This window comes from Phyllostomus discolor, chromosome X (assembly GCF_004126475.2).
Source record: "Phyllostomus discolor isolate MPI-MPIP mPhyDis1 chromosome X, mPhyDis1.pri.v3, whole genome shotgun sequence".
In the NCBI taxonomy this organism is placed as follows: domain Eukaryota; kingdom Metazoa; phylum Chordata; class Mammalia; order Chiroptera; family Phyllostomidae; genus Phyllostomus; species Phyllostomus discolor.
The window spans coordinates 93,714,488-93,726,573 of record NC_050198.1 but is presented as its reverse complement, the minus strand read 5'-3'; the positions used below and the strand labels follow the sequence as shown (position 1 = coordinate 93,726,573).

The 12,086-nt window shown below is 39.0% G+C and overlaps 1 protein-coding gene across 1 annotated transcript in view; it reads left to right on the top strand.

The window, feature by feature from the left end:
• CHIC1 (cysteine rich hydrophobic domain 1) overlaps positions 1–12,086 on the top strand; it is a 66,875-nt gene that overhangs the window by 47,482 nt on the left and 7,307 nt on the right. Inside the window, exons 4-5 of the mRNA XM_028522730.2 lie at positions 10,473–10,529; positions 10,791–10,850. Of these exons, the coding sequence (XP_028378531.1) occupies positions 10,473–10,529; positions 10,791–10,850 (117 nt within the window). The remainder of the gene's footprint in view (positions 1–10,472; positions 10,530–10,790; positions 10,851–12,086) is intronic.

The following is a 12,086-nucleotide window of genomic DNA, read 5'->3' as shown; positions in this document are numbered from 1 at the left end:
TTCCTTCCACTGTATTATTTATTTCAGATATTGCATTCTTTATTTCTCATTGGCCTTTTTATGGTTTCTATATATTTTTTCATGCTATTGAGTTTTCTTATAATCATCACTCCAAACTTTCTATGTGATAAATTGCTTGCCTCCTTCTCATTTAGTTCTTCTTCTGGAGAATTCTCTCGTTCTTTCATTTGGGGTCTGTTTCTTTGTCCTCCCATTTTGGCTGCTTCTTTATATTTTCTGCCTTAATTGTTAAATTCATCAGTGATATAGCCTCAAGCTGTAATCAGGAGCCCTGATTAAGCACCACAGGGTAGAGCAGAGTAATTTATGGGGGCAGGGCTCCTGCTTCCCCTCAGGATGATACCACTTGGAGGGGAGTGCTTTGCCTCAGAAAGATGGCTTCTGCAGTATGGGGAATGAATCAGCACAGGAATCCTAGAGGCTGTTTCTTTAGTTTTATCCCCAGTGCCACCAGCCACATGCTGTCCTCACATGTCTCTAGTCCACTATTCTCTCCTTTTGCTGGAGCCCAGGGTAAGTGGCTACAAATGAAATTTTGTGCATTGGCCCTTTAAGAGGCTCTTTATGTCCAGTCATCTCTCCCTGACAGATACAAACCCTGCTGCTTTTCACAGCTGGATGTTATCTATGTTCCTTTCTGGCTCTGGTGCTGTAGGCTAGGGAGCCCAGCTTGAGGTTTAGACTCCAAACTTCTCAGGGGGAGCTCCCCTGCTACTGGAACTTCCCTCTGGAACTTCAGCTGCCACCCATGGGTGCCCAACTAGACTTCTCATGTCTCTGCCAACTCCCTGCAAGTCAAGCTGTGGGGAAGTGTATTCTTTTGTCTGTCCTTCATTATAAGGCTTCTCTCTGACTAGTGTTCAATTGGTTATTCAGGATACTTTCTCTACAACTTACATGTAATTCTAGATTGGTCCTGAGTGGAGGTAGTGTAGCTTCTAGTTACTCTTCTGCCATCTTAGATCTTCCTATTTTTATTTTCAGTTTGGTTCTGGAAGGCAGTACAAGACAAATCCACGTTAGAGACTTGTGACCAAGATGGAGGCATAGGTAGACACACTTACCTCCTCTCACAACCAAACGAAGGACAACAATTTAAAAACAAAAAAACAACCAGAACTGCCAGAAAATCGAACTGTATGGAAGTCCAACAATCAAGAAGTTAAAGAGGGAACATTCATCCAGACCTGTAGAAGGGGTGGAGACACTCAGGCAGGTGGAGATGACTCACAGCAAGGCAGTGGCTGGCGGACCATGGCGCACAAGGCAGCGGCTGACTGGCAAGGCAGTAGCTAGTGGAGTGGTGGTCCCACATTCGAGTGTAGATAAACTGGGAAAAACAACTGGGAAGTGAAACAGACCCACAACCCAGGGTTCCAGTGCAGGGAAATAAGGCCTCAAACCACTCATTGAAAACACTTGTGGGGGGTTGAGGTGCTGGGAGAAGCTCCCAGCCTCACAGGAGAGTTCATTGGAGAGACCCACTGAGTCCTAGAATGTACACAAGCCAACCCTCCTGGGAATTAGCACCAGAAGGGACCAATTTGCCTGTGGGTAGCAGGGGAAGTGACTGAAAACTGGCAGAGTGGAGCAAGTGCCATTGTTCCCTCTCGGACCCCTCACCCTCATAGTGTCACAAAGCAGTGCCGAAAGACACCCCCGGGCATCACAGTGCATCTGGAGGCCTTGAACCCACGCTGGTCCCCGCAGGCCCAGGGCCGCTCCCAACAGCCCACCAGAGCCACAAAGAATTGGGCACCCACACTCCTCCAGTCCACTGAGTATCGTAAGTGAAAAAGGGAGGCTCAATATTCCACCAGATGGAGGCATAGGTGGATGCACCGTAACTCCACGCACAACGAAGATTGGAACAACAACAATTTAGAGGCAGGATAACACCCAGAACTGACAGAAAATTTATCTGAATGGAATTCGCACAGCCAAGAATTGAAATAGACCGGCTCATCCAAACCAGTAGGAGGGGCGGAGTCGGGCAGCCAGGCATGGGTCGCGGCGCAGAGAGCACAGAGCATTAGGACTGGGCATGTAAGGAACCAGGGTGTGCAAGACCACAGCAGGCGGACCCTGAGTATGCAAGCGGCAGCTGGCAGACCCAATGAGGTGGCGATTGTAGAGCAGGGCAGAGGACGCAACCCAGGATCCCAGAGAACGGACTGAGATCCCACGGAGAAGGGAGCTACCGCCATTGTTCCCTCTCGACCCCGCCCCCACATTCAACGTCACAATCTAGCGGCCAGGGTGCCCACCCCGCTGAACACCTAAGGCTCTGCCCCTCACCATAACAGGAGTGACTAGACCAAAAAAAAAAAAAAAAAGAGATGGCTCAAACAGAAGAACAAAAGATGCCCCAGGACTCATCCTTTTAAGCAACCGAGAGATAGCTAACCTATCAGATGCGCAGCTTAAAACGCCGGTGATCAGGAAACTCACAGAATCGGTTGATTTTGGTCACAAATTAGATGAACAAATGCAGGTTACCATAGAAGAAATGAAGGAAAATGCACAGGGAACCAATAGTGATGGGAAGGAAACTGGGACTCAAAACAATAGAGTGGACCAAAAGGAAGAAAGAAACGACCAAACAGGAAAGAATGGAGAAATAAGAATTCAAAAAAACGAGGAGAGACTTAGGAACTTCCAGGACATCTGTAAACATTCCAACACCCGAATCATAAGGGGTACCAGAAGGGGAAGAGGAAGAGCAACAAGTGGAAAAGTTATTTGAACAAATAATAAAGGAGAACTTCCCCATTCTGGCAAAGGAAATAGACTTCCAGGAAATCCAGGGAGCTCAGAGAGCCCCAAAGAAGTTGGACCCAAGAAGGAACACACCAAGGCACATCATAATTACATTAGCCAAGGTAAAAATGAAGGAGAGAATCCTAGAAGCAGCAAGAGATAAGGGGACAGTCACCTACAAAGGAGTTCCCATCAGACTGTCAGCTGATTTCTCAAAAGAGACCTTGCAGCCAAGAAGGGGCTGGAAAGAACTATTCCAAGTCATGAAAGGCAAGGACCTACATCCAAGATTGCTCTATCCAGCAAAGTTTTCATTTAGAATGGAAGGGCAGATAAAGTGCTTCTCAGATAAGGTCAAGTTAAAGGAGTTCGTTTTCACCCAGCCCTTATTTATGAAATGTAAAAGGGACTTATCTAAGAGAAGATTAAAAAAAACATGTGCAGTAAAATGACAGCAAACTCACAATTATTAACAACCACACCTAAAACAAAAACAAAAGAAACTAAGCAAACAACTAGAACAGGAACAGGGCCACAGAAATGAAGATCACATGTAGGGTTAGCAACAGGGAATTGGGAGGAAGAGAGAGGGGAAAAGGTACAAAGAATAAGTAGCACAGATTGTAGGTTGAAAATAGACAGGGGGAGGGTAAGAATAGTATGGGAAATGTAGAAGCTAAAGAACTTATAAGTATGACACATGGACGTGAACTAAAGGGGGGGGATGTGGGTGGAAGAGGGTGTACAGGGTGGAGGGGAGGGAAGGGGGGAAATGGGACAACTCTAATAGCATAATCAATAAAATATATTTTTTAAAAAGCAGCGCCGAAGTGTACCGCACCCTGGTGAACACTTAAGGCTCCACCCCTAACTATGTGGCAGGTGTGCCAAGAAAATAAAACTGGCCCAAATGAAAGATGAGTTCAAAATTCCAGAAAACATACAACTTAGCGATGAAGAGATAGCCAGCCTATCAGATGCAGAGTTCAAAACACTGGTAATCAGGATGCTCACAGAATGGGTTGAATTTGGTCGCAAATTAGATGAAAAAAATGAAGGATATGCTAAGTGAAATCAAGGAAAATATATAGGGAACCAATAGTGGTCGGAAGGAAATGGACTCAAATCAATGGAGTGGACCAGAGGGAAGAAAGAAACATTCTATCAGAGAAGAATGAAGAAACAAGAATTCAAAAAAAATGAAGAGAAGCCTAGGAACCTCCAGGACATCTTTAAACATTCCAAAATCCGAATTATAGGGATACCAGAAGGGGAAGAAGAAGAGCAACAAATTGAAAACTTATTTGAACAAATAATGAAGGAGAACTCCCCCAATGTGGCAAAGGAAATAGACTTCCAGGAAGTCCAGGAAGCTCAGAGAGTCCCAAAGAAGCTGGACCCAAGGAGGAACACACCAAGGCACATCATAATTACATTACTCAAGGTTAAAATGAAGGAGAGAATCCTAGAAGCAGCAAGAGATAAGGAGACAGTCACCTACAAAGGAGTTCCCATCAGACTGTCAGCTGATTTCTCAAAAGAGACCTTGCAGCCAAGAAGGGGCTGGAAAGAACTATTCCAAGTCATGAAAGGCAAGGACCTACATCCAAGATTGCTCTATCCAGCAAAGTTTTCATTTAGAATGGAAGGGCAGATAAAGTGCTTCTCAGATAAGGTCAAGTTAAAGGAGTTCATCATCACCAAGTCCTTATTTTATGAAATGTTAAAGTGACTTATCTAAGAAAAGAAGATAAAAAAACATGTATAGTAAAATGACAGCAAACTCACAATTATTAACAAGCACACCTAAAGCAAAACCAAAAGAAACCAAGCAAACAACTAGAACAGACACAGAACCACAGAAATGGAGATCAAATGGAGGGTTAGCAACAGGGGAGTGGGAGGAGGAGAGAGGGGGAAAAGGTACAGAGAATAAGTAGCATAGATGGTAGGTAGAAAATAGACAGGTGGAGGGGAAGAATAGTATGGGAAATGTAGACGCTAAAGAACTTATGACACATGGACTTGAACTAAAGGTGAGTGGTAATGTGGATGAGAGAGAGGGCATGCAGGGGGAAGGGGAATAAAGGGGAGGAATGGACAATTTTAATAGCATATTCAATAAAAATATTTTTATTTTATTTTAATCATTATGCAAGTACAGTTTTCTCCCTTTTACTCCCATTCCATCCCGCCCACCCATCCCTGCCCACTAATAAAATATATCTTTTAAAAAAGACAAATCCTACTAATCTTCTTCAATCTTGGCCTTCCATTTTGGATAATATTGTTATCTTAACAATATTAAGGTTTCCAAACCATGAATACAAGATGTCTTTGCATTTATTTATGTCTTTTTTTATCAGTGTTTTATACTTTTTGTGTATGCTTTTTACCTGCGTACCTCAGTTTATTATTATTTTATTCTTTTGATACTGTTATAAATGTAATTGCTTTCTTAATTTCTTTTGTGAAAGGTCTTCACATGGCCGTTGGAAAGAGGTCTCACTTTCTTGATGGTATCTTTGACATACACAAGTTTTGCTTTTTAATTAGTTAAAATTTCTTACTTTTAAATTCTTTTGTGCTGTTTGCATCATATCTAAGAAAACTTTGCCTAAATTATCACAAAGATTTACTCCTACTTGTTTTAAAGTTTCACCTCTTACAATTAGGTCTTTGGTCCATTTTGAGTTAATTTTTGTGAATGCTATGAGGTAGAGTTTTGAGTTATCATTTTTCTTTTGGATATTTAGTTGTGCCAGCACCATTTGTTGTAAATGTTTTTGATTCATGAACATGAAATATCTTTCTATTTATTTATGTATTCTTTAATTTATATTAGCAATTTTTTTATTTTTCAGTGTACAAATTTTACACTTTTTTGTTAAATGTATTCTTAAATATTTTATTCTTAATTCTATTGTGAATGGCCTTGCCTTTTTACTTTCGCTTTGAGATTGTTCTTTCCTAAGTATAAAGAAATACAATTGATTTTTTTATGTTGACCCTTGTTACTACTTTTCCATCTAGTGTAACCAGTTTCTACAAATTTAGTGGCTTGAAACAACACCATTTTACTACTTAACAGTCAAAAGTCTGGACACAGTGTAACTCAATTGGGTTCTCTTACTACGATCTCACAAGGCCAAAATAAAGGTACTGGCAGGGTTGCATTCCTTTCTAGATGTTCTGTAAAAGTATTTGCTTTTCAGCTCATTCAGGTTTTGGCAGAAACCATTTCTTATATGTTCTATTTGGCCATTATTATCTTAAAGCCAACAATGGTAATTCAAGTTTTTCTTGTGCTTCAAACCCCTTCTGACTATCCTTCTATCAGCCAGAAAAAAAATTATCTGCTTTTATGGACTCATAGAATTACTTATTGGGTCTGCCAAAATAATCCAGGGTAATCTCTATTACCCAGGGTAATCTCTATTTTAAAGTCAAACTATTAGTAATTTTAATTATACCTCCTATGGCCTTTTTGCAATGTAATACAACATATTTTCTGGTGTTCACTTCAATGTGTAAAGATCGTTGGATCCATATTTCTACCCATACCAATCTTATTTCTTGCAAACTTGCAGAGTTTATTAGCTCTAATAGTGTTTTAGTGGATTCCTTAGGCTTTTTTCTATAAAAGATCATGTTGTTTGCAAATGAAGATTTCACTTTTCTTTTCCTATCTAGATTCTTTTTATTTTTTGTATTTGTGTAATTACTGTGGCTATAACTTCTGGTACAATGTTGAAAAAATGTAGTGGGAGGAGACATCTTGTTACTAACCTTAGGAGGAAAACATTTAGTCTCCTTCTGTTAAGAATGATGTTAGCTGTAGATTTTTCATAGATGCCCTTTATCAGGTTGAGGAAGTTTCCTTTTATTTCTGTTTTGTAGGATTTTTATTATGAGTGGGTATAGGATTTCTGTTCAATGCTTTTTCTAAATCTTGATGAGCTTTCTAAATCTTAATGAATATGGTCATGTGGTTTTTGTCCTTTATCCTATTAATATAATGTACTACATCAACATATTTTTGTGTTCCTTGGATAAATTCCACTTTGTCCTGATATATAATCTTTTTCATATGTTGGTAGATTCAGCTTGCTGGTGTTTTGTTGAGAATTTTGTATTTATTTCATAGAACCATTTCTTCTGTAACTAGGAGAATACCTCATTGAAGCCATCTGGGCCTGGGTTTTACTTTGTGGAAAGATTTACAATTACTAAATTAATCTCTTTCTTTGTTAACTACTTGATTTTGTTTAAAGAGATTCTGTCAAGTACAAGGTCCACATGCTAAACTCTAGCTGGTATTGTTGCCATTGGTTGTTAACTTACATAGCTGAACAGTTAGAATAATTTCTTGTGTTGGTGCTTTGGAAATCACTTCAGATATAGTCTGATATGTAAATCATTTAATTTTAGGGAGTAGTTATAAAATTTAACAATGCCTACTGACCTTTTTACCAGGAATTTTATAAAACTCTTCAAATGAGGACCAAAAATGCCTAGTAATATTGTCCTTTAACGTCTTCAAGTATTTTGAAAACTTTTCTTTCTCCTTACAAAATATATACACTCCAAATGGAGAAACTTAGCCTCTGTCTTTCTGTTTACTACAGTGCTGCTTCTCTTGTTTATATTTTTCCCTCTCAGTACAAGTTTCTGACTGGCCATTTTTAACATGTTCTTTTCAGTGGAAATTCTGATATATATTGACTTGCTTTTATTGAACCTGTAGGCCCTGACTGACTACTGTATGCCAGACATTGTGCTAGGAGCTCTGATAGGGAATTTTTCTGTGAGAAACTGGATTAACTTGGCATACTGCATGCATATTGAAAAAGTAGCCCTGTGAAAAAGTACATAAAAATGTAGATTAAATCTATAAATGGACTTTTAGCAGTATTAGTAATGTTTTCACAATAATTTAGTGCATGAACTCAGAACACAGTGATTTGTACATATATCATTTTGAAGTGCATATATTAAAATTTTACATATTTGTGTATGTGTGTTTTTTTTAAATATTTTATTGATTATGCTATTACAGTTGTCCCATTTCCCCCCTTCAATCCCCTCTACCCAGTACCCCCCTCCCACCCACATTTCCCCCCTTTAGATCATGTCCATATGTCATACTTATGAGTTCTTTAGTTTCTACATTTCCCGTACTATTCTTGCCCTCCCCCTGTCTATTTTCAACCTACATTCTATGCTACTTATTCTCTGTACCTTTTCCCCCTCTCTCCTCCTCCCACCCCCCTGTTGCTAACCATCCATGCGATCTCCATTTCTGTGGTTCTGTTCCTGTTCTAATTGTTTACTTAGTTTCTTTTGGTTTTGCTTTAGGTGTGGTTGTTAATATTTGTGAGTTTGCTGTCCTTTTACTATACATGTCTTTTCTTTATCTTCTTTTCTTAGATAAGTCCCTTTAAGATTTCATAAAATAAGGGCTTGGTGATGATGAACTCCTTTAACTTGACCTTATCTGAAAAGCACTTTATCTGCCCTTCCATTCTAAATGAGAGCTTTGCTGGATAGAGCAATCTGGGATGTAGGTCCTTGTCTTTCATGACTTGGAATATTTCTTTCCAGCCCCTTCTTGCCTGTAAGGTCTCTTTGGAGAAATCAGCTGACAGCCTGATGGGAACTCCTTTGTAGGTGACTCTCCCCTTATCTCTTGCTGCTTCTAGGATTCTCTCCTTCGTTTTTACCTTGGCTAATGTAATTATGATGTGCCTTGGTGTGTTTCTTCTTGGGTCCAACTTCTTTGGGGCTCTCTGAGCTTCTTGGATTTCTTGGAAAACTGTTCCCTTTGCCAGAATGGGGAAGTTCTCCTTTATTATTTGTTCAAATACATGCTCAATCTGTTGCTTTTCCCCTTCCGATTCTGGTACCCCTATAATTCGGATATTGGAACATTTAAAGGTGTCTTGGATGTTCTTAATCTTTTCCTCAATTTTTTGAATTCTTATTTCATCATGCTTTCCTGCTTGGTTGATTCTATCTTCCTTCTGGTCCACTGTATTGTTTTGAGACTCATATTCCTTCCTTTCACTATTGGCTCTCCTCCGTGTATCTTCCTGCATCTCTTTTATGGTAATCTGCATCTTTTCATCTAAATTGCGTCCAAAATCAACCAGTTCCGTGAGCTTTCTTATCACCAGTGCTTTGAACTGCGCATCTGATAGATTGGCTAATTCTTGGTCGCTCAAAAGGATGAGTCCTGGGGGACTGATCTGCTCTGTTGAAAACATATTTTGTTTTTTTTTCTCCTGTCTCTCCTTTTTTCTTCTTTTTTTTTTCTTCTGGTCTGGTTGCTCTTGTTATGGTGGGGGGCGGAGCCTTAGGTGCTCACCCGGGCTGGACACCCCAGTCGCTAGATTGTGACGTTATATGTGGGGGCGGGGCGGGAGCAGGAGCGGGCGGGAGAAAACAATGGTGTTAGTTCCGTTCTCCTGGACTCAGACCCTTGTCTGGGCTTCCGGGCCGAGAGTTCTGCCCTGGTCCACAATCGCTGCCCCTCTGGGTCTGCCAGCCGCAGCTTGCGTACTCAGGGATCACCGCTGCGTTCTTGCACCCCCGGATGGCTGTTGCGCCGATTTCGCGCCAAACTTTCCCCGACCTCCGCGCACCCGCCTGGCTCGTCTTCTCCTACCAGTACGGATGAATGCGTCTACTTCAACTTCTTGGCTGCCCGACTTCCATTCAGATAAATCCTCTGCCGGATCTGGGTGTTATTCTGAAAGTAAATTATTGTTGTAAATTATTGTTTTTCTAATCTTGGTTGTACGAGGAGGGACGGTGCGTCCACCTTTTCCTTCATCTTGCCGGAAGTCCTCTCATCTACATACATACTCCTGTCCCTGGACCGCGTTGCTTGCATCACGTTAGGCTGTGAGTGTCACCTCGTGACCATGGAGACTGGCGCCGGCAGCGCCTATACTCCAGTCCGTGTAGTTGTCTGTCCCTCCACCAGAACTCTCTGTATGTGTGTTTATACAAGGTCTGGCAGAAGTAAGGCTTGAATGTGGTTGGTAGGGTATGTGAATGTCTCTCACGAAGTGGACAGCAATTCAGACATTTCACCTAAAATGTCATATGGTGTGCTTGAGTATGATATTGTTATGTTACAAAATTCTATGCTTATGATTTTTTAATAAAATCTTTTTTAAGATTTTATTTATTTGTTTATTCATTTGTTAGTTTATTGAGAGGGGAAGGAAGGTGAAAGAGAGGGAGAAAAACATCCATGTGTGGTTGCCTCATACACTCCCTACCAGGGACCTGGGCCACAATCCAGGCATGTGCCCCCACCAGGAATCAAACTGGCAACCCCTTAGTTCACAGGCCAGTGCTCAATCCACTGAGCCACACCAGCCAGCACTGTAATGAAAGATTTTTATGTAATAAAAAAGGGGCATGACTTGTGCTGCACCTGTATATGAGAGGGAGAAAGGACAATCTTATTATAATAGTATAATAACCTCTCAAAACATTGTTCCTCTTTTAGCAGTTTCTGTCAGTTACATTGTTTTGTTTTGTTTTGTTTCCGATTTCTAATAAGGAAAACAACAGGAGAAAATAATGGGATCTTACAAGTAAGCAGAAAAATATAGGTACACATAGTTTACAAAGCTGCGTAAGTCATCTTGTAACAAAGTCGTGATTCTTTCTCTCAGACCAGAAGATCAATTCAGAAGTTGTTAGAATGGGAAAATAACAGATTATATCACAAGGTAAGAAGTTTAAACAAATAAGTGCCCCATTCATTTATTTGTATTATTAAATTGAAAAAGTGGGAATTTCGCAGGCCACAAAAGAATGAATTAGATAATACTCAATGTTTAATGTATATTCTTTACCAAGTAATTTAAAATGCTATGATTTGGATCTTACAGTTAGTTATTCCTAGATTGTTTTCTGTAATTTATTCAAATGTATAGGTAATTATTAGTATAAATTGATATCAAAGTTCTTAACAAATTGTACTTTTTTAGCTTGCTTTACACTGGAAGTTGACTAAAAGGAAATGTGAAACTAGCAATATGATGGAGTATGTAAGTATGCAGTTGTTTTTAATTTAACTTTTTTGGATCCCATTCTGATTGTTACATTTTAGCATATTTATCATTTGTCAAATCATCTTTCCATCATTTTTCTCCTCATCCTGAACTTTTGTCAGTTGAAACATAGAGGGTTTTCTTTCACCTTCTTTATATTTGTAGCCAGCATAAAATATCTTGAAAGCTAGCAATTATTTAGATTTTAGACAAATATCAACTAATGTGCTCAGATAAAAATATTGCACAACCTTAATCTTCTTTCAACATAGGTGTGAATCGCTGCATATGGCGATGGGCACAGCTGGTGTTGAACAAAATATTTTTAAATGTAATCTTATCAAAACTTGCATAACATAGGAACTGACTTCTGAATTCTGTATTTATTTTTCTGACTGTTTTTTTTTTAATTTAGCTTATATTTAACTTTTAGTAAAGAAACCATAGTTTCTATACAGGGTCTGGCAGAAGTAAGGCTTGCTGGAATGCAGTTTGTAGGGTCCATGAATGTCTCACAAGAGATGGACAATAATTTGAACATTTCCCCTAAAATGTCCTATGGTGTGCTTGATTGTGATATTGGTATGTTACAGAATCACATGCTTATGATTTTGCAATAAAAGATTTTTATGTAATAAAAAGGAGCATTATTTGTGCCAGGCCCTGTATTTTTTTTTACTGAAAGCTATGCATCTTAATAATAAAACATGAATTCACATATAACCAATGTGACAAATTCAGCATTATTAACATCGAAAAGAATATGAAATTTATTCATTTCAAGTTGCTGCCATGTAGTATATTATTTATTATTTAATAATAAATATTGCATTTCCATTTCCTAAATAAGGATTATCATATCTTTTCCCACTTTGCATAGTTTTGGGGGGAAAATATACAAAAGACCACAAACCTAAAATCTACTATTATAAAATTATGTGTTAAATTTGTAAAAGCTCATAAATATCTTAGGTTTTCATAATTATATTTTCAAACCTTTAATTAACATATTTTAATCAGTCCATTTGGACACTATTATTTTTTATAAACAACTTGCAAAAGATAGTAATACTCAACCAAATAGCAACTTTAATTGAAAAATATATAGTTGTAATATAGATAAAGGTATTTTTCTAATCTGGATAGCACAATTTTAATCCATTGCACTTTGCTAAAAAAAAAAAAAAAAAAAGCGGGATGCAAGGTAGGTATGGAAGGACATACTAATGTAAT